This window comes from Rana temporaria, chromosome 13 (genome assembly GCF_905171775.1).
Source record: "Rana temporaria chromosome 13, aRanTem1.1, whole genome shotgun sequence".
Classification (NCBI taxonomy): domain Eukaryota; kingdom Metazoa; phylum Chordata; class Amphibia; order Anura; family Ranidae; genus Rana; species Rana temporaria.
This window is the reverse complement of record NC_053501.1, coordinates 40,231,830-40,254,772: the sequence shown is the minus strand read 5'-3', so window position 1 is coordinate 40,254,772 and position 22,943 is coordinate 40,231,830. Positions and strand designations below refer to the sequence as shown.

General features: G+C 44.2%; 2 protein-coding genes across 4 annotated transcripts in view; one reads left to right on the top strand and one right to left on the bottom strand.

The window, feature by feature from the left end:
- Positions 1-8,941, bottom strand: part of KIAA0586 (KIAA0586 ortholog) — a 198,372-nt gene extending 189,431 nt beyond the window's left edge. The window contains 3 exon segments of the mRNA XM_040331961.1: positions 1,411-1,492; positions 5,084-5,145; positions 8,282-8,941. Coding sequence (XP_040187895.1) covers positions 1,411-1,492; positions 5,084-5,145; positions 8,282-8,777 — 640 coding nt within the window. The 5' untranslated portion in view covers positions 8,778-8,941.
- A 540-nt stretch (positions 8,942-9,481) lies between these two features.
- On the top strand, positions 9,482-17,641 carry TIMM9 (translocase of inner mitochondrial membrane 9). Of its 3 annotated transcripts, none has more exons than XM_040333086.1 (5): positions 9,482-9,550; positions 9,672-9,862; positions 12,302-12,366; positions 15,901-15,996; positions 17,197-17,641. In XM_040333086.1, the coding sequence occupies exons 3-5, from the start codon at positions 12,328-12,330 to the stop codon at positions 17,329-17,331; spliced, it is 270 nt and encodes an 89-aa protein (XP_040189020.1). In that variant the 5' UTR covers positions 9,482-9,550; positions 9,672-9,862; positions 12,302-12,327; the 3' UTR covers positions 17,332-17,641. The 3 variants fall into 3 exon arrangements, with proteins under 3 accessions (XP_040189020.1, XP_040189018.1, XP_040189019.1); XM_040333084.1 differs by having other exon boundaries at positions 9,484-9,550; positions 9,672-9,793; XM_040333085.1 differs by lacking the exon at positions 9,482-9,550 and having other exon boundaries at positions 9,605-9,793.
- Positions 17,642-22,943: the final 5,302 nt, after the last annotated feature.

Here is a 22,943-nt window from a genome sequence, read left to right as displayed (position 1 = left end):
GCCAAAGCCATGCCTGCTGGGGGTCTTTCCAAACGCTGAGATAAACAAGTTCGTCAAAGTATTTTTGCATGAAACGCTCTTTGCAGCCCGGAAAGGTCATAGCGAGGGTGTGGATGAGACCAGACCCCCCGGAACTCTCCCACTGGCTGGTGGAAGTTAACACCGTTTTACCATACAAAAAACTGGTTTATTCACATAGGGGCTGCCCTCACAAGTACGAGAAAATATGGGACAAATAGCTGAAATCGCATGCAACCTGTGTGTAGAGATGTCTGAGGGGCGCGGGGGGATCTATTGCCCGGGGTGGAACCAGGAGGAGGAGGGAGGGACCCGGGGGTGGTTGGATAGCCTGTTCGCTTACAGTGGGTCACAGCATCAGAGAGCTCCAGAGTTCACACCAATGCATTGTCTGTATTCCCTCACCGTTTTGTCCATGTGTTTCTCCGAAAGACGACGTAAAAAACCCGCGCATGCTCAGAAGCAAGTTATGAGACGGGAGCGCTCGTTCTGGTAAAACTATCATTCATAATGGAGTAAGCACATTCATCACGCTGTAACAGACAGAAAAGCGCGAATCGTCTTTTACTAACAAGGAATCAGCTAAAGCAGCCCAAAGGCGAATAGAACTTCCCCTTTAGAGTGCCGTTGCACGTGTTGTACGTCACCGCGCTTTGTTCACCATTTTTTTTAAACGATGGTGTGTGGGCAACGTCGTTTTTTAATGATGAAGTTGGAAAAACTTCGTTTTTTGGACATGCTGAAAAACAACGTTTTTTTTTCATGCCAAAAAATTATCGTGTGTACGCGGCATCAAAGCTGAATTCAAGTCATGGATAATTTTTGCATAGTTATATTGATCCAGTGTGGATAAATGCAAACATGCATATTCCAAACCTGACTGATCCCTGTGGAAGCAGAGATTCACTGCAGTATCCTCTATTACAGTGACCACAGGAGGTGGCTTGCTCTGCATGGGTGCCATTCAGAGAATTTCTTGCCATTTTCCTAATAGATGCAAAAGGTGCTTTAAGTGGACAAGCTGGAGAGACGAGGCAGTGACACCTCAATCTTCACCTCGTTCAATTAGAGAACGACTTGTATTCATGGAGAAACATACAAGGCATTCTCTGAATGGAGCCCATGCTGAGCGAATGACCCCCTGTGTTCACTATACAGCAAGTCAGTCACTTGGCATGAGACCCAATAGATGCGAGGATCACTGGAATAGCGGCAGCTACTAAAGTGACTCTCCACTTCTGCAGGAATCAGCCAGATATAGAATTTGCTAAATTATTTGTACAAGGTGGACCAATGTAACTATACAAAAATAGTCCATAGCTGGGGTATAGTTTCTGTTCAAAAACTTCTGGCTATATACAGCAATATGACGTTTAGCAAAGGGTTACTCACTTTTCTGCCTGATGCTCTCCTGTGTTTTCTTCTTGATCACATGGTCATTTGTACCATCTTGAAAATGTTTTGTCACAAGAACCTTTCAAAGGAGGGAAAAAAAAATTAAGGAAAATTAAAAAAAAAAAAAAGATAAAAAGTACTTTCAATATTATCAATTGTTTTCCTTTACTTCAGAAATATTATCTAGAGAAGGAACAAACCTAAACTAATAGGGCCAGATCCACAAAGAACTTACGGCGGCGTATCTATTGATACACGCGTAAGTTCTACGATGCGCCGTCGTATCTTTGTTTTGTATGCACAAAACAAGATACGACTGAATGTGGGCTCTATCTGACTGACGTATGTCTTAGTACGCCGTCGGATCTTAGGTGCATATTTACGTTGCCCGCTAGGTGGCGCTTCCGTTGATTTACGCATAGAGTATGCAAATTAGCTAAATACGCCGATTCTCAAACGTACGCCCGGCGCATTTTTTTACGTCGTTTACGCAAGTTTTTTTTTCGGCGTAACGTTACCCCTGGGTCTATGAGGTTTACGCAATGTTAGGTATGGACGTCGGGACAGCGTCGAATATTCCGTCGCTTGCATAAAACGTTCGCGAATAGGGCTTTGCGTAAGTTACGTTTAACGTCGAAAGCATTGACTATTTGCGACGTGATTTCGCGCATGCGCACTGGGATACGTCCACGGACGGCGCATGCGCCGTTCGTAAAAAGCATCAATTACGTGGGGTCATACCAGATTACCATACAACACGCCCACTCCAAGCCTACTTTGAATTACGCGGGCTTACGCCGGCAGATTTACATTACGCCGGCCCGCATATGGGAGCAAGTTCTTTGTGGATACCCTAGGAGCCACTCTGATTTACGGCGGCGTAGCGCATATGAGATGCGCTACGCCCGCCTAAATATACGCCCGTTTTTGTGGATCTGGCCCATAGTCTAGGCAAACACGAAACCTTTGCATGCAAACTGGCTCATCATCTCTGCTAAAAGGCTCTTAAAGCAGAACCTTCAGTCATTTTTTTCATCTTTCCATTCCCCCCCCCCAAGTCTATCTTTGTTTGTTTATTGTAAGGGTCCTGACCAGATCGCTTGGGCTGGAGCACCCCATCCCCCTGCCATTACCTCTTATTAGTGTCCACCTGTGTAAAAGGGGGAGTCCTTTAATTAAAGCACGATCTTTCATACTATGTATAGTGTAGGGCCCACTAATAATGGGGTACTTTGACGCAGTAGTGGGCTTAAGCACTATGTGGCCATATAGTGTGACCAAACCCCCATATTTTTTTGCTTAATATATTCAGTTGTTTTAAATAGCCTTGCAGGATTGATATGTCATTTTAGTATGTGTGCGCTGTAATCTTTTCCTCTGTCTGTCGGTCTTATAGCTGCACCACCTTTAATGTTATTTATTTTTAGGGTGTGCCCCCCAAGTTTATCTTTGTTTGGCATGGGTATCTGTCTACCAAGATCGGCTAGACAGAAGTTGTAACCTTCTGGTCAACCAGTTCATATATGCATCAATTTAACTATTTAGCATTTTCATTGAGTTTAGCTTAAAGAAAACCATTCAGCTTACAATTTGTTTTGCTTCAATTTTATTTTTTTTACTTTTCACAATCTTTTTTTTTGTTTTGTTTAGTAGGACCATTTTAGCCCCGGTTCACACTGATGCGATGCTGGAAAAGCAGCGATTCCTGCGAGTTTACCGCATCACATAGCAATCACACTGTGTTGATGCGATTTGCTGAGGGTGTCAATTAAAAGTAAAGAGGAGTTCCGCCAAAAAAAGTCAGCAGCTACAAATACAGCAGCTGCTAACTTTTAATATTAGGACACTTATCTGTCCAGGGCCCCCGCAATATCCTTAACCGAAGCCGATCTGTCCCTTGGCTCCCAGGCGGAAGTGCTGTCATCTTCAGTAAGGGAATCAGGACATGAAGCCATGCAGCTTCACAGCCTGGTTCCCTGCTGTGCATTTGCGAGTCGCCCTGCATGATCTCACTAGTCCCTGCTGTCTCCTGGGACCTGTGTGTCTCCCAGAAGGCAGTGCGGGGACGGAGGAGGGGCCAGACATAGCGTAGATCGCTGCAGAATCTGCGGCGATCTATCGCTGGAAGTGGGAGAAAATACAGGTATCTGCTCCCCCCTGAAAGGTGCCAAATGTGCAGGGAGGAACTGGAAAAGTGGAAGTTCCATTTTGGGTGGAACTTCGCTTTAACGACACCCCAAAAGGAGCTTGCAAACGCAGTGTGTTTACATGAACCAGATCTCATGGGCATGAACATCCATGCAATCCGGTTCCAGTGTGAAAAAAAAAAAAAAAAAAAAACACACCTGCCAGCACCTTTTCCATGCAGATGCGGTTTCATTTGAGATAAAAATGTATGGTCTCAAATTGCACCGCACAAAATCGCATGTGATTTGCACAGGAATGTGGTGCGATTCCTGTGCGAATCACACAGGGCTGTGGAGTCGGTAGATAAATGTTCCGACTCCGACTCCTCAGTTTTATGTACTTCCGACTCAGACTCCCCGACTCCGACTCCTCTGTATTAATATGCGAATGTATTTTATACATTCCTTGAGTGAAAGAAACGCAACCTACCACAGGACTACTGGCTGGGAAGCCAACAGTCTACTGTATTGCACAGTTTAAGCAAAAGACAAACACAATGAAAACAATCAAGTGACTGGATAGTAGCAGCAGGCATAAACATCAGGAACAGGATCTTTACCAGTTCAAAAATACAAACCACATTATTTGGTTGTTTTAGAACAAAAACAAAGCTTATCTATAATGAACCAAAAACAAAATCTGCAAAACCTAGAAATGGTTTATATTAATCTTGAAATGTAGTTCTAGGTTTAGCAAATGCAAATCAATTCAATGTAGAGTTCTAAGGAAGAGAATTGCCTCTGCCAGATCCTCTTTCATAGAGGCTCTTAAGTCAGACTTTATTATTTTTAGGGCTGAAAATAATCTTTCGACACTGACTTGGGTGGGTGGCATTGCAGTAACTATTCTGGCCACATCACTAACGATCTCTGGATAAACAAGGATGGCTTCTTCAACAGTAAGTTTTGATGAGCGATCATACTTTTCAACTTCTTTTAGTGCTTTATAAAACTCCTGTTGGAATTTTTTTATTTGGACACTTACTGGTTCTCTAACATGCGTTCCCTGTAAAAGCAGAACACAACACTATGGAAAGTATAAGTATTGCAGCTCCTAATTGTGCGTTGCGTGCCATATAGTGAAGCACATGAAAAGCATGCTTCTTCACGGTCACTTAACGTGTTCGTTTTGCGGTTACGTGAGGCACTGCATGCATTGGTCTTTATTCGTACAGTAGAGAAGTCATTAATTATAACTTTTTGTGAATTGGGACATTTAAACTTGCTTTTTTTTTTTTTTAATTCCAATCTAAATTTAGTAGGAGTCGGAGTCGGTGCATTGTTTGCCGACTCCGACTCCAGGTACCCAAAATTTCCCCCGACTCCGACTCCTCGACTCCGACTCCACAGCCCTGGAATCACATGCGATGTGACAGTGTGGACTGGGGCTTATGCAGAATTTGATTAAATTACTGCAATATTTTTTTTGTTGGGTGAACACAAGGAGCCAAGTTATCAGGAATAAGAAAGTTATTCCTGCTTACCTTTGGAGAGCGGGAGTTCTTGGATGTTGTATTTTTCTGTGCTGATGAACCACTAACAGCATCTGAAAAACAATTATGCATAGATTTTAAGTCAGGTATAAATGCATAAAAATGCAACATATTCATATACAGTATATGCCCTGCTCTGGCGCAGTAAAAGCAGTAAGAACATTATCCATCCATTTTCGACCGATACCGTTTTTTCAGGGAAGACAACAATTTTTCGGCCGCCTTTCAGGCCGATAGCTAAAATCAGGTGCCGATATTCTGTACATCACTGTCACCTGCCATCAGATGCAGCATGTCACTTGCCACTGTCACTTGCCACCCATATGCAGCCTGTCACTACTTACACTACTTCTTGCAACCTCTGCCCAGTGGCGTCTGAGCGGGTTAACTTCCACATGCGGGCGAGCGGTGAGAGATGAGGTAACCATCTCTCTGCTCGCCTGCGGCTGCAGCTCTGTCAAAAACAGCCTTCGTGGCCCTGCTGTAGGGACAAAACAGTGGCGATTGCGAGGCGGGCAGTGAGAGATGATGTCATCTCTCTGCTGCCCGCCGCACCGCTGACAGATTGGCAGAGACTGCGAGTGCTGGGCGGGGACAGGGGGAGGAGGTCTGAACAATCTTGGCAATATCAGTACGTTTCTGACCAATACCGATAATTAAAAAAATGTGAATATCTGCCCTCCGATAATCAGTCAACCCCTAGATAGAACAGAGCCTTAGGGGCAAGCTGCACATGCTCAGTTTTGTGTGTATTGCTAGAGTGTTGTTTTTTTTCGTGGGAGGGTGCATGTGATTAGCTGAGGGCCAATCAGCACTATCCAGACAGAGGATCGGGGGTCCTGCAGACTCATAGGACAGTCAGAAGAGAATGAGAACTCCTCCTACAAGCTTTAACAAGACACCAATAAAAGACACAAGACTGCTATATACTGCTGATTAGAAAAGGTATTTAGCAGTTTATATTGACTAAGATAATTGCATGTCCATGTTCTGTGTACTGTGGGAGACCAGATATAGTGAATGCAGTGTCCTGGGTTTAGTAACACTTTGTGTGTGAAATAGATTTTAACCATTTAAGGACCGCCGCATGACGATATACGTCGGCAGAATGGCACGGCTGGGCACATGGACATGGTATATATACGTCCCCTTTAAGAGTCCAGCCATGGGTCACGAGCCGGTCCAAAGCTCTGCGTCCGTGCCTGGGGAACCCACGGACGCGATCGCCGCCGGTGTCCCGCGATCGGGTCACAGGAGCTGAAGAACGGGGAGAGGCGAGTGTAAACACAGCTTCCCCATTCTTCTCTGTGGCAGTGTCAGTGATCGTCTGTTCCCTGATATAGGGAACGACGATCATTGACATCACACGTCCAGCCCCGCCCCCCTACAGTTAGAAACACACACATGAGGTCACACTTAACCCCTACAGCGCCCCCTAGTGGTTAACCCCTTCACTGCCATTGTAATTTTCACAGTAATCAGTGCATTTTTATAGCACTTTTCGCTGTGAAAAATGACAACGGTCCCAAAAATTTGTCAAAAGTGTCCGATTTGCCAGTCTTAATGTCGCAGTCACGAAAAATATATATATATATATATATATATATATATATATATATATATATATATATATATATATATATATATATATATATATATATATATATATATATATATATATATATATATATATATATATATATATATATATATATATATATAACACACACATTTTGCACAAACCATTTGATAAATGCTTATTGCGATTTTTTTTTACCAAAAATAGGTAGAAGAAAACGTATCGGCCTAAACTGAGGGAAAAAAAAATGTTTTATATCTTTTTAGGGGATATTTATTATAGCAAAAAGTAAAAAATATTGCATTTTTTTCAAAACTGTCGCTCTATTTTTGTTTATAGCGCAAAAAATAAAAAACGCAGAGGTGATCAAATACCACCAAAAGAAATCTCTATTTGTGGGAAAAAAAGGACACCAATTTTGTTTGTCGCACGACCGCGCAATTGTCAGTTAAAGCGGCGCAGTGCCGAATCGCAAAAAGGGGCAAGGTCCCTAACCTGCATATTGGTCCGGGTCTTAACCGGTTAAACCCTCTATATACAATTTTGTATGCTTTGTCTACTGCAGCTAACATCCTTGGCATCATACTAAGGCAGGCCATACATAATTCATTTTTTTTCCTTCAACCAGCAGGTTGTGGCTTGGTTCTGTAAGGAAAAAGCATAGGTTTGCCTAAATTCCCAACTCTAGGGCTAGGGTTTCTCCTTTCCTTTCTTGCCCTCCACCCCCTTTCAAAGCACCCCTGACAAACTTTTTTTGTAGGCATTTTCAGTCTAGACTCATGGTATTCACAGTTCCTACTCACCACCTTGTTCCTCTGAGGCCTCGTACACACGACCGGACATGTCTGCTGAAACTGGTCCGCGGACCAGTTTCAGGGGACAGATCCGATCGTGTGTACAGGCTAGCGGACAGATTTCCAGCGGACAAATATTTCTTAGCATGCTAAGAAACATGTCCGCTGGAAAGCTGTCCGTCGGACATGTCCACTGGTTAGTACGTCTAACCAGCGGACCGAAATCCCGCGCATGCGTCGAATTGATTCGACGCATGCGTGGAAGCATAGAACTCGCGCGAGAGAGAACGTCGGTGTCGTCTACGTCACCGCGTTCTCTGTCCGCGGGGATTTCGGTTTGATGGTGTGTACAGCTTTTCATCGGACATGTCCGCTGGTGTGTACGAGGCCTTAGTCCAGGGCAGGCAGCAGCGCCTTGGTTGGCTGGATGTACATGAAGAGGTTTGAATGATGCTGGGCATTGCTTGACACCATGTTACATCCTAACTATGGGTGTAACGGCTAACATGGTGTTAAAATGTCGTCTTTTTTACAACTCTGTCTGACCCTGTAAAATTTTGCCAAGGTAGGTTAGCATTAACAAAAAAAAAACACACACACATTAGCAACCATGAATGTATTACACTCAGTCTTGGTGTGGTCACTAGAGGGCGCTACTATATTACTTTTAGGCTCACTCAAAATGAACAGTACAAACATTTCAGGGTATTAGAACACACTGTAATAGCAGCATGTATATTTTTGTGTCTCTATCCTAAATTAAAAAAAACTTTTGCCTATAGTTCTACTTTAAATAAATGTGTATTCTGTTTTTACCTGGTGCCTCCCCCATGAAGGTGAATCTGACAGCAGGATACTTGTTAGCAGGAAGAGCCGGAGGGACGTAGGACGGGTCTCTCTTCTTTGCGGTGAAATCTGGTATCGGAATCTCTCGCAATCTCTTCGCTGACACACGGACTGTGCTCCTGTCAGCGTCCTGGGACCATGCTGCCTCTCCATGGCTGCCCCTACTCAGTGATCTCTGGAGGACACCCTTGTGACAGGACACATCAGACACATGGAGGATGTCCTGCTGTGCTGTGGAAGTATCCCTCTGTCTCTGCTCCCTGCACCCTCCAGATACAGCAGAACTGTCCTGACTCCTTGCAGCCACCATCCCAACATCCAGCAGATCCATCATCTCCTGGCTGATGTCTTCACCCTCCTTCCTCAGTGAGCCTGTCCTATGGACACTGGTAGAACGAATCAACACATCACTGGCAGTAGTGCTGGCCACTGAATCCAAGCTGATATCTGATGCTTCTTCCTGCATCCTACTATGGCTGTACACCCACAGTCTTTCTAGAACTGATCCTACCTGTCCACTCCTGCTGCTAAGCTGCACTAACAACAACTGGCAGGAAGCAGATACAAGAGGACAGGGCTGCTATGTTTACCAGAGGTACATGGCTTCCCTCACAAGAGAAAACGTTAATTGATAAAACATGTAAAAGAATGACTCCGGAGAAGTAAGCCGCACTTTATGCTTCAGCCATGTTTCCGAAGACCAGGGCGCTTTTAGAATATGTAAATTGTCTCACACAAAATGGACCCTGAAGTAGACTCAGAGTGGAGTTAAACATCGACCTCTGCCGGATGGAACGTTGGTTGCTAGCCGCTTAGATTCAAGACGGTTAGCTAGTCCGCCTGATATTACACTCCGTGCGGAAACAGCAATCTTATTCACCTGTCTGAACATTCGGTTCTTTAAATTAACCAGTGCTTTTTTTTATCTAGTGTTGTCTAATACTAATAATATTTAATAACCTCAACGGTTCAAATAAACTTTATTTTTTACTGTAAAACCTGACAGAAGGGATTTGTTGCATGGGAATGGGAAGACAACGTTGTAAAAATACATTCTTCTAACACTACTACACCTTGAAACTATTATAAGACTAAAGTCATTGAAACCATCACATATTTCATTTTTTTTAAGTCAAATTCTGTTTCTAGGAGAAACAATGGATCCGGAACTATAAAGAAGGGGTGATGTTTCTACCGGGCAGTTTACAGTGTAGCGCACGAGTCGCCTAGGAACTCTAAGTAAATAAATAAACTGATTCGTGCTGTGTGATTCAACAGAAAGCAAAAATAATTATGTAAATAGACTATAGTAATTAATAAGCGAGAATTGTGTGGTTTGAATTTTTTATTTCGGTTTCAGTTTACTTTCTCCCCGTTGGACACGTCGGGAGCTGACATTTCTGACGAATGTGCGGTTGTGAATGGAGTTTTCGCTACTCACGTGTTCCTGCAGCGAGGAGAGCAGAGGTTTGCACACAGCAGGTCAGTGTGTTTTGGGGGTGACCCGACCCTCTCATCTGCTGGGGGAGGGGTGATAGCAGTGGGCTGAAGGTTAGAGGGTTTTATATTCATTTTTAACATAAACTGCAAATGCAGATTTATTGTATCCAATAAAATCACCCCAATGTGTGATTCATATCCTTCATACAGAGGAGGGTCAGGCATCAGCCGAGGAACTACAGATCACATCATCCCCCAGACCTGCACACATGTACAGGACATTTTTGTATAGGTAGCTTGCTAGGCTACAACTGAACACCATAGAGTGGGGGGTTGGAAATAAAATCATGGTGGATGATCTGACATTGAGATAAAACAGCCTCATTATAATCTACAAATGAAGGGGTTGCTTGACTGATCCCAACAATGATGTGTCATGTCATTCCATATTTAAATCTGCAGGATGGGATTATTTTAGTCAGTTATTTGAAATAAGGATAATGATTTGTTTTGATCATCGTTAACAGAATATCTTATTACCAATAGCAATGTATTACCAAAGTGTAAATTTCATTGGTAACAATGTTCCCAGGACTTCTATAGAAACAATATTTACAGGACAAAGAGACGACCTTGCAAGGTCATCCTCATTCGTGTTTGTTCTCTTCTCTCGCTGCAGGGGTCTCCAAACTTTCTAAACAAAGGGACAGTTTACCGTGCCTCAGGTTTTTTGGGGGGGGGGGGGACTGTAGTGGGACCATGTCCCCTCTTTGGTATTGGGGTAATTATTAGTGCCCTATCGCTTGTGTCAGTGAGAGGAATAGTGTGCCACTATTAATGTCATAGGGAGGAATAATGTCTTACCACTGGTGTCAGTGGGAGGAATAATGTCTCACCACTGGTGTCAGTGGGAGGAATAGACGAAAAAGTCTGGTGACACCCGCAAACCAACTCCATTCCAATATATGCAACAAAAAAACAGAAAATCACCCCGGGACTTTAAATTAGGTGAATGCCGCGGTTAGCCAACCGTTGACAGTGGAAAGAATAGTACCCCATCATTACTATCAGTGGGAGCAATAGCGTGCCATCATTGGTGTCAGTGGGGGGAATAGTTGCCCCATCTTACTATCAGTGGGAGGAATAGCGTGCCATCATTGGTGTCAGTGGGGGGAATAGTTGCCCCATCTTACTATCAGTGGGAGGAATAGCGTGCCATCATTGGTGTCAGTGGGGGGAATAGTTGCCCCATCTTACTATCAGTGGGAGGAATAGCGTGCCATCATTGGTGTCAGTGGGTGGAAAATTAAATCACCATTGGTGTCAGTGGGAGGAATAGCTGCCCCATCATTACTATCAGCGGAAGGAATCGTGCCCCACCATTGGTGTCAGTGGGAGAAATAGTGCACCACCGTTGGTGTCAGGGGGAGGCCCAGTGCGCCACCGTTGGTGTCAGGGGGAGGCCCAGTGCGCCACCGTTGGTGTCAGGGGGAGGACCAGTGCGCCACCGTTGGTGTCAGGGGGAGGACCAGTGCGCCACCGTTGGTGTCAGGGGGAGGACTAGTGCGCCACCGTTGGTGTCAGGGGGAGGACCAGTGCGCCACCGTTGGTGTCAGGGGGAGGACTAGTGCGCCACCGTTGGTGTCAGGGGGAGGACCAGTGCGCCACCGTTGGTGTCAGGGGGAGGACCAGTGCGCCACCGTTGGTGTCAGGGGGAGGACTAGTGCGCCACCGTTGGTGTCTGTGTAGAAATGATAGCCCTATTGTTGGTGCCAGTGGGAGGAAGAGTGCCCCATGGGTCGGATAAAGGCGAGCGAGGGGCCCGCATATTGGAGACCACTGTTTTAGATATACATGTAAATATAAGGCATCATGCACACAGGTGGTTTGACACACATGTCAAATCCCTGCATTTTTGACTGGCTGGGTGGTACAGGTGCAGTGTCAACCCCCGCTGCCAGCAGCCTGCCAAAATCTATGATAGGCTGAAATACTGCAAGTGAATAGAAAGGTGTGAATGATATCAAACTGAGTACTTTTAGGTTGCATGCACACAAACAGTTTGGCCCATTGCCATCCAATTACGGCTGTAAAAAGCGATACTCACATATACTGCCGTATTCAGGGATGTATGGTCAGAATGCAAAATTCCTGCCCTCCCTGTACACAGGTACAGTATACAGTCGTCACTAATTTTTAGCCTGTCATAGATTGTGGCAGGCTGCTGGCAGTGGAGATGAATGCTCCACCAATACCTCCCGGGTACCCGAAAGTGCCAGTATTTAACACACATGTGCCAAACCCTTGATATGCATGAAGCCTAAAGGAGCTTAATCTGATGAAGATAAGCCCATCATTTTTTGTTAGGACCTAGTCACACTTAAATTCTTGCAGTCAGAAACAAATATTGTACTGCATAAATCCCTGAATTGCTGACCCTTTGGCAGAAAGGACAGTTCATGTATGTGTATATGAGACGTGTATTTAGCTATGTGCCTGTCGCTTTAGGTAAAGGATATGTCCTGTAAATAATTATTATGTTTTTGACAGGTCATTGGCTCTAAACCTTAGCAATAATGGCTGCTCAGATTACAGAGGCGGATCAAATTAAACAGGTAACATAATTTTGTGAACATTTTTCAATGGTATAACAAAATAAATCTATATAATTCAGGTGTGAATAGCTAAGTTTTATATGACATGGCGCTCTCTTATATCATTCTGGTGTTATGGTGTTGCATAAAGGTTTGTACATTTTCCTATTTGACTTCTGGTTTCTTTAAAGTGTAAGTTCACCTTTACAGAATATCTGTGAGGTGAGCTTACACTGGAGACCCGCGATCACCCGCTGTGAGACATTGGATCGTCGCTTTAGCAGTCCAGGGATTTGAAATCCCCATGGCTTTTCTCTCCTCCTCCAGCGCTGACAGGACGGGCTAGGCAGGGTTCTGCGTGACCGACCAATTAGAATGCCTCCTCTTGGCACCTTTACGAGGTTGAATTACCCTTTAATGGTGTTAAACAACTCTAAAAGTCGTGAAATTTAGGAAACCCAATTCAAATGGTTCTAGCACTTTATGGGATAAAAAGCTTGTTTATTAGATAATGCCCCACCAAAAACAAGCTTTCCAAAGTGTCAGAATGTATTTCTTTCAAAGAATATTTATTTATTACAAATGAATGAAGTGTGAACAATTTACATAGTGCTTTATATACTGTATTCACCTCAGTGCCTGTTCTCAAGGAGCTTAGTCTAAGGTCTCTATTTCCCATGCAAGCATACTCATACTAAAGCTAATTTAGAAAAGAGACAATTAAACATACCAGTGTGGGAGGAAGCCCCCATGTAAGCAGTGGGAGAATATGCAAAAATCCATCTAGATATGGTCCTGGATGGGATTGGAACTGGGGACCCCAGTGTCACAAGGGAGAAATGCCAACAACTAAGGCCCCTTTCACACAGGATAGGTCTGTTTTTCTCAGCAGGGGATCTGTCTGCTGATCTCCTGCTGAGCTGAGTGGAGCAGGCAGGTGACAGGTCCGTGTCCGGTCCACTTATGCAGAGTGGACACAGACAACCGCTCTGCTCTATGAACAGTTGGATATAAACGGACTGCCTGTCTGTTTACACATGACTGCCCTCCGATCAAGCCAGACAGAGTGGAATTGATCCCCTTCCGTTTGCTTTTGCCAGATCTAATCGGATTGAAGGCAGGTGGAGGTAAACTGACACAAGTCTGTTTACAACCGCCCCTCCATAGAGGAGAATGAAGGGTCACATTGGGTCTGCCTGAAAACTGGACAGATGGAGGCGTTTGGAACGCTCGTGTGAAAGTCCCTGTGCTGCTTTAATTTTTCAGCATGTCCAGCTATACCAGCTCAGGGCCTTTTATTTTAAATAAAAAGTTGCTCAACCATCTGTTAGTTTCAAAAGAACAGCTGCAGCAGCTCCGCATTAGTAACATGTATTACTAATCTCTGTTCTTGGTGATCTCTCGCTTGTATGGAGCTGACAGTAGCAGTAGATTAAAGAGATGGCAGTTGTCCTTTGGAAGTAGTATTGCATAATCGCTAGTATTAGCTAAATGTGCATGTTTATACACCAAGCACATGTTGTCAGTACTGGCCTTATCTTTGAGAAACTGCTTTGATTGGCCTGTGAAAATCCAATCGGGCCAGTAGGTTCTTTGCCCAGGTTGCTGTGCCTTCAGGGGTTGCATACAACTGTTTTGTGATCTCACCATAATCAGCAGTGATCCTATACCAGTGAAGGCAAACCTTGGCACCCCAGATGTTTTGGAACTACATTTCCCATGATGCTCAACTACACTGCAGAGTGCATGAGCATTGTGGGAAATATATAGGTAGATTCACGTAGGGGCGCCTAACTTTAGGGCGGCCTAGCCTAGTCTTTTTAGGCTACACCGCCATAAATTAGTTAGGCTAGTAGTGATTCTCAAACCACTTACCTGCTAATTTTCAACGGCGTAGCCTAAAATGAGCGTGCGTAAGCGTGCCTAATTCAAATGACTTGGAGGGAGGCGTGTTGTATGGAAATGAGGCTTGACCTCACGTTTTTTGACACTGCGCATGCGCCGGGCGACTACATTTCCCAGTGCGCATTGCGGCTAAGTAGGCCGTACGGGCCTATTGATTTCGACGTGTACGTAAACTACGTAAATCCCGATTCGCGGAAGACTTGCGCAAACTACGTAAAAAATTCGAACCTTGTGGCGGGAACGGCGGCCATACTTAACATTGTTATTCCACCTCATAGGTGGAATAACTTTAGGCGGCCTATCGCTTACGGAAAAGACGTTAATCGACTGCGGCGGGCTCGCGTTCATTTACATAATCTATGCCGGCCGCAATGGAAGCGCCACCTAGCGGTAAGCCAAAACATTGCAATCTAAGATAGGACGACGCAAGCCGTCCTATCTTAGATATGTTTAAGTGTATCTCTGTTAGAGAATACACTTAAACATAGGTCGGTGCAGATTCAGAGTTAGGTCGGCTCTACCTAATTGTTCCAAAACATCTGGGGAGCCAAGGCTTGCCATCACTGTCCTATACCTACTGGCACCCAAGGTTGCTTTCAAAGCTCATAAGTATGCAAAGTCCAATTGTTCATTCCAATGTGCCATTAATCATGTTACCTCCTCCTCAACCCTACTGGCTTACTTTCCCTCTCCATAGAATAAAATGGCAGTAATGCTTAAAGGAAATGTATAGTTTGGATATAGGATCAAACAAATATATATATTTATTTTTGTTTGCATTTGCTGTTTCATTCTTAATCAACAAGTCATTACAGTGCAGTGCACCCCAGTGTGACCACCATACCAGTTTTTACCAAGACATCTGCCTGTTTATGGTCATGCACAGCTAGGATCTCTTCAAGTTGGCATAAATACAGAAATAATATGGGGTAAGGGGAGACAAAACCCTGTATGTGCTCTGATATATTATTTACAAGGCTAATGACATGTTGCTTCCAAAACACATGTAAGCAGCACATAGTTTTAAGGTTTGTCCCCTCTTAAAAATAATATTTGCTATCACTAATAGTTATTCAGGAGTCCATAACAACAGAGAAGGGCGGGGCAAGAGGGAAAGAGGGACAATAGCTGAAGTTGGCCCAATAATGTTCCCTCCCCCTAAAATTTAAGGACTGTCTTGGTACAGTAAAAATAGCATACATATAATTTAAAAAGAAATTTATTACATAAAGGATTGTACAATAAATACATGATTAAAATTGAAAAAACAGAGGCCTAAGATAACTCGAGGCAATTTCTGTAATTTACAACCATATGGAATGATCTGAGTCTCGACTAGTTTCGTGGTTTGACCACTTCTTCAGGAGAATCATTCTACAAAACAATACAATGAAAAATAAGACAAGAAAATTGGTAGACAATAATTCAGCTGAAGATTAATATAGACATTAAAGTTTGATTGGAACTGGCTTACCCGCCATATATGGTGGTCATGTGTGGCACCAACCCGCCGGAGCAATTTACCCTGTGCGGTGGACTGGGGGGAATATGCGAGTCCATCAGGAGTCCATCTAAGTATTTGTGTTCAGTGAAGCGCACTGTGAGAACTGTTAGAAATTGATGTAAGTAATATTTTTGTTTTATCCACAGTTTAAAGAGTTTCTCGGGACATATAATAAATTAACAGAGAACTGCTTCCTGGATTGTGTTAAGGATTTTACAACCCGAGAAGTGAAAACTGAAGAGGTATGTGTGTTTTTATATCCACCATTGAGGGATGTTGGCAATTCATGCCACTGGAAAACCGGAATGTTTTACTGGAATTTTGCATGAAATGACAATTTTACTTTTGGACCCCTTTCACACTGGAGGCGTTTTTCAGGCGCTTTAGCGCTGCAAAAAGCGCCTGAAAAATGCCTCATCTGCAGTCCCAGTGTGAAAGCCTGAGTGCTTTCACACTGGGGCGCTGTGCTGGCAGGACATTAAAAAAAATCCTACAAGCATCATCTTTGGGGCGCTAGCGGCGAAAAGTGCCTCTAAAACTAGCGGTGCTTTACCGCTAACGCGGTTGCGCTGTCAGTGTGAAAGGGATCTTAATGAAATTGAACTTCAAAGTGCATCTATAGCCAGTAATTAATATCATCAATTTAAATGAATATGAATTTATTGTTGGCCGTTATTGGCACCTTTAGTGCAAGGAAAATGCAGTCTTCAGTCTCTGATCGTCTCTTGTATCATGTCTGCAATCTCTTACTTAAACACACTGCTAATAGTATTAGCACAATTTCCATTTGTGCATCTCTAGCAGACATGATACAGGAGATGGTCAGAGAGTGCAGACATGATACAAGAGATCAATGCAGCCTCACCAGTGTCCAGTGCCGATCCTGACCTCCCTGGGGCCCTAAGCAAAATGAAAATGATTAAAGTTGAGAAGCGGTGGTGTTCTGCTGTCGGAAATGACATCTTACATTAAAGTGAGAATCGGGGGGTGCTGACTTCTTACCTCTTCTCCCATGCAGTCATCGAGTTGAGAAGTGGGGCGAGGGGCCGAAAATTTCTTCTCACCAGGCGGGGCCTCTAGTAATTTAGGGGGCCCTCCACAGCTTTGCGGGGCCCTAAGCGGCTTGCATAGTGAGCCTATAGGGCGGATCGGCCCTGCCAGTGTCCATCAAATGCAGTCTCACTGTTGCCTATCAACAACAAAAACCCATGACAGAGGTTCTTACCCTTTGCTTCTCTATATCAAAAAAATAGTACATTTGGCTCTTAATACACTTCAAATGAAACCTGTCACAAGTTTTACTATTATAGCACTGCTTAAAGTATTGGTTTCTTCAAAACATACGTTTGCAAGAGTCGTGTACTGTATATTGTTCAGTTGGAGGAAATGTTTTCTTCTCAACAAACCTTTTATGAAATTTTTCATTCACCCTTCATTTTCAGGTTTCCTGCTCTGAGCACTGTCTTCAGAAGTATTTGAAAATGACACAGAGGATATCCATGAGATTTCAGGAGTATCATATACAACAGAACGAGGCTCTGGCAGCTAAAGCAGGACTTATCGGCCAACCTCGATAGCGATGGAAAAAATCTGCTGATCAGAGTTCTGCCGTCCCAGCAAAGAGCGCGATGTGGTGCTCAAAAAAGCTGCATTTGAGAGTTACGAATACGCCAGTCTTCTACCAGCCGTGCGGAAAAACGGTGAATCAAAATGCAGATGAAGACCGAAAACAGCAGAGACTTGTCTTTTCAGTAAGAGAGATGAGATTATGTGAACTGCAGTCCCAAATATGATATTACCAGTTCTTTTCTAATAAAATATTATTTCATGTGACAGAGATAGAAATTATTGTGCATCTATGGGCAAAATAAAAAAAAATATTCAGTATCTCCTTGATTTGTCTCTTTAACCACTTCCATACCAGGCATTTTAACCCCCTTCCTGCCCAGACACATTTTTAGTTTTCAGCGCTGTCGCACTTTGAATGACAATGGCGCAGTCGTGCGATGTGGCTCCCAAACAAAATTGGCGTCCTTTTTTCCCCACAAATAGAGCTTTCTTTTGGTGGTATTTGATCACCTCTGCGGTTTTTATTTTTTGCGCTATAAACAAAAGAAGAGCGAAAATTTTGAAAAAAAACACATCTTTTACTTTTTGATTTAATAAATATAATAAAAAAAAAAAAAAAAAATTCCTCAGTTTCGACCGATACGTTTCTTCTACATATTTTTGGTAAAGAAAATCGCAATAAGCGTATTTGATCGGTTTGCGCAAAAGTTCTAGCATCTACAAAATAGGGAATAGAATTATGGCATTTTTATTTTTTTACTAGTAATGGCGGGGTATCTGCAATTTTTATAGTGACCGTGACATTGCGGCGGGCATATCGGACACTTTTGACACATTTTTGGGACCATTCACATTTATACAGCGATTAGTGCTATAAAACTGCACTGATTACTGTGTAAATGTGACTGGCAGGGAAGGGGTTAACACTAGGGGGCGAGGAAGGGGTTAATATGTTCCCTAAAGTGTGTTCTAACTGTAGGGGGACTCACAAGAGGAGGAGACCGATGTGTGTTCCTCTGTTCTGGGAACACACATCTGTCTCCTCACCGCTGACAGGACATGGATTTGTCTGTTTACACACACAGATCCATGGTCCTGACGTGATTGCGGGCAATCGCGGGTGCCCGGCGGAAATCGCGGGCACCTGCATCGGGTCACGAGCAATGCGGCGGGAGGGTGCGCGCCCCTTAGCCACCCGGGAATGCAAGAACGTCATATGACGTCCAGTCTGAAAGAGGAAGGGTTCCCGCCGACGTCATTTTACAATGTACAGAAAGTTTGTTTTACTAAACCCAGGACCCTGCATTCACTGGTGTCCCGTGTTACACAGCATGGAAATGCAATTATTTTAGTAATTATAAACTGCTAAATACCTTTTCTCATCAGCAGTTAAAGCAGTCTTCTGACTTCTAATAGTGTCTGGTTTAAAGCTTGTAGGAGTTCTCATTCTCCTCTGGCTGTCCTATGAGGCTGCAGGACCCCTGACCCTCTGTCTGAACAGTGCTGATTGGCTATGTGCTGATCACATGCATCCTCCCAAGAAAAAAAACTGAGTATGTGCAGAGACCCCAAGGCTCTGTTCTAGACAGGATCAAACAGCCTTTTAACACAATGCAAATATAACACGCATGATTCACTGCATTTACAGACTGCTTTTACTATTGTGGGTTTAGTAACACTTTAAAGAGGAACTGCAGTCTGCTCACATAATTCGTAATGATGTTTGGCATGATGAGATTGCAGGAGAGCTTTAGGAGTCTGTCCCCCAACAGACTCCTCTCTGCTCCTCTGTACGATCCTCCCTGCTCCATTGTAGACTATGTCCTGACTTCCTCAGTCTCAGTCTGATTTCCTTGTAGACTCTGTCTTGGCTCCCCTGTAGTCTCTGTCCCGGCTCCCTCGTAGTCTCTGTCCCGGCTCCCTCGTAGTCTCTGTCCCGGCTCCCTCGTAGTCTCTGTCCCGGCTCCCTCGTAGTCTCTGTCCCAGCTCCCTTGTAGTCTCTGTCCCGGCTCCCTCGTAGTCTCTGTCCCGGTGCCAGGCTGAGACTGTCGGAAAGAGGGGACTAAGTCTAAGAGGGAGCGGGGGAGGAGTCTGCAGGAGAGCTTTAGGAGTCTGTCCCCCCACAGACTCCTCTCTGCTCCTCTGCACACTCCTCCCTGCTCCCTCTTAGACTTAGTGCAGCCCCAGACCATGACACTCCCACCACCATGCCTGACTGTAGACAAGACACACTTGTCTTTTTACTCCTCACCTGGTTGCCGCCACACACGCCTGACACCATCTGACACCAAATACCTTTATCTTGGTCTCATCAGAACTCAGGACATGGTTCCAGTAATCCATGTCCTTAGTCTGCTTGTCTTCAGCAAACTGTTTACGGCTCTTTCTAGTGCATCATCTTTAGAAGAGGCTTCCTTCTGGGACAACAGCCATGCTGACCAGTTTGATGCAGTGTGAGGCGTATGGTCTGAGGGGACAGCAAATTTACACTGTTATACTAGCTATACAAGACAACATAACAAAAAACTCTCCTGCACTCCAGTGTTTTGCTAGACACGGGTAGTGTAATCCAGTCTTTGGTTTGAGGCAAAGTCTAGAGTCTTGCAGCCCTTACTATACGCACTGTATAGTAAAAAAACTAACAAAAAAAACAGGAAAATGGAAGAAGAAAAGGAAGCCTCAGAGTCGCTTCTCATTGGTCAGCAGAGTCACATGCCTGTGCTGTCCAATCACCGCTTGGCATTGTGAGTATTAGGATGTATACAGCATGTTGCGGAGGGGTAGGCGGGTTATTGGGAGTAAGTTCACCTTTTCATTTCTCATTATAAGGTGAACTTACCTTTTATCTGAATTAGGAAATAGTGAGAGTTATAGGGGAGAGTGCAACAACCGGTGCAGCTTTGCAGAGAAACCAATCAGCTTCCACGTTTCTTTATCAAAGCTTAACTGCTTGCCGACCAGCCAGCGGCAGGTCGGCTCTGCTGGGCGAGAGCACGTAATATAACGTCACCTCGCCCAGCAGCCAATAGGGGCGCACGCGTGCCCGTGGGCACGATCGCCGCCGGGCACTCGCGATCGCTCGTTACAGAGCGAGGACCGGGAGCTGTGTGTGTAAACACACAGCTCCCGGTCCTGTCAGGGGAGAAATGCCTGACTGACTGTCTGTTCATACAATGTATGAACAGCGATCAGTCCTTTCCCCTAGTTAGTCCCACCCCCCTACAGTTAGAACACACCCAGGGAACATACTTAACCCCTTCCCCGCCCCCTAGTGTTAACCCCTTCCCTACCAGTAGCATTTTTATAGTAATCCAATGCATTTTTATAGCACTAATCGCTATAAAAATGCCAATGGTCCCAAAAATGTCCGATGTGTCCGCCATAATGTCGCAGTACCAAAAAAAAAATCGCTGATCGACGCCATTACTAGTATGTTTTTTATAAAAATGCCATAAAACTAACCCCTATTTTGTAAACGCTATAACTTTTGCGCAAACCAATCAATAAACGTTTATTGCGATTTTTTTTTTTAAAGGGGTGGTTCCCCCTAAAACACATTGCTAACAATAGATTCGTAAGACCCGTTACACTGCGGGTAGGCTGGCTTTTTTTTTTTTTTTTTTTTTTTTGTACATACCGATATCTCCCCGTCTCGTTCCTTGTCGGTGGGCGTTCCTAGTTGATTGACGTTCCTCGGAGGGGCGCGTACGTGACGTCACGACTTTCCGAAAGAAGCCGAACGTCGCTGCGCATGCGCCGTATAGAGCGACGTTCGGCTTCTTTCGGAAAGTCGTGACGTCACGTACGCGCCCCTCCGAGGAACGTCAATCAACTAGTTCCGCCCACCGCCTAGGGACGAGACGGGGAGATCGAGGTATGTACGAAAAAAAAAAAAAAAAAAGCCAGCCTACCCGCAGTGTAACGGGTCTTACGAATCTATTGTTAGAAATTAGTTTTAGGGGGAACCACCGCTTTAATGAAAAATATGTAGAAGAATACGTATCGGCCTAAACTGAGGAATAAAATGTTTTTTTATATATTTTTGGGGGATTTTTATTATAGCAAAAAGTAAAAAAATATTAATTCTTTCAAAATTGTCGCTCTATTTTTGTTTATAGCGCAAAAACTAAAAACCGCAGAGGTGATCAAATGCCACCAAAAGAAAGCTCTATTTGTGGGGAAAAAAGGACGCCAATTTTGTTTGGGAGCCACGTAGAACGACTAGCGCAATTGTCAGTTAAAGCGACGCAGTGCCGAATCGCAAAAAGTGCTCTGGTCTTTGACCAGCAATATGGTCCGGGGGTTAAGTGGTTAATCAAAGGTGCTGAAGCTAGAAGCTGATTGGCTGTCATTAGATTTTGCACAATCCAGTTTTAGTAAATCTCCTCCAAATTGTGATCAATATTTTGGTACTATTTGTATCCACTGAATATATTACCGGATTGTAGCGTTTGCTCGGCCTGAGGAAGGATTGGTTGCGATCGGAAACTGTCGCCAATTTTGTAACAATAGAGCGATTGGAAATTCCTGTCCAATAATAACTTGTAGTAAATCTCCTCTAATGGACCATAAATTACTGTGATTGGGTAGTGGTAGGTTTGGGGTTTAGGGTATGGGGGTCAGGGTTACAGGGTAACAGTTCGGGCTGGGGGGCTAAGAATTAGGATTAGGGGGGTCATTGTAATCAAAAACGTTTTTATCCACTTGTAGTTCTGTGTGGTAAGTATTGTGATTCCCCCTCCCCCGCAGTGAAAGCTGCACATACACCAGGAGGTTTCCGATTAATATCGGAGGGATTGGAGTCAGTTTGTAAAATAAACAGGAAAAGAGAGGAGTAGATGTAAGAGGAAATATTTATTGGAACAGATCTGGTTGGCGATGGTGGAACTTTCTTCCTCTTTCTGGCTCCTGTATTGTCTTCCATTAGTCGTCGAGAAACAAGAAACTGCAGAACAGCCGGGGCTGCTGTCAGCAATTACAGGGCCCCGTACAACCTACCTGACAGGGGCCCGCCCCCAGAATGTGTAAGTCCCCCCGAACACAGACAGTGTGTATTTGGGGCCGCTCACCTGCACACCAGTCAGATTAGAGCCTGCAGCCGTGTTTGTACAGCAGCTGCATCCATACACGCATGTCAGGGACGCATGCAAAAATTGCTCCCTTTCCCGACACTCATAGAAATGCGCTGCTGTTTAGTACGCAACGCGGCACTGTCATTAGTTTTTAATAGTACCCCTACACAACAAGGACTGTTTTTTGTGTTTCTGAGTCTTAGGGCTGCCAATTGACATGAATAGACTGCCCTACGTGTGGAAACGCGCTCAGTCACAGTCACACTTGTAGGTGTGAACCAAGTCTGACAGGCGGCTCCAGCTGCATGAAAAAAAAATACTCATTTACACAGCCAGAGTACCTGTGAGAATGAGCCCTTCATTATGTAGTTTTTTTTTTAACAATTTCTATTTTTTATTTTTTTTATATTCCATTACATTGCAATACATGTTTAAGCCAGCCAACTGCGTCAAAGTAATCCCTCTCTGGCCAGTCCCTACTCTACTGCAAAATGCAAATGCTTCAACGTATGTAGTGCCCCCCTATGGAACGTCCAGTGTGTATAGTG

What these genes read in the sequence shown, in the direction of transcription:
- TIMM9 (XM_040333086.1), top strand. Translation starts at nt 12,328, where the DNA reads ATGGCTGCTCAGATTACAGAGGCGGATCAAATTAAACAG. An exon ending in AGGCGGATCAAATTAAACAG is followed by an intron (nt 12,367 to 15,900) that starts GTAACATAATTT and finishes TTTTATCCACAG; the next exon opens with TTTAAAGAGTTTCTCGGGAC. An exon ending in GAGAAGTGAAAACTGAAGAG is followed by an intron (nt 15,997 to 17,196) that starts GTATGTGTGTTT and finishes CTTCATTTTCAG; the next exon opens with GTTTCCTGCTCTGAGCACTG.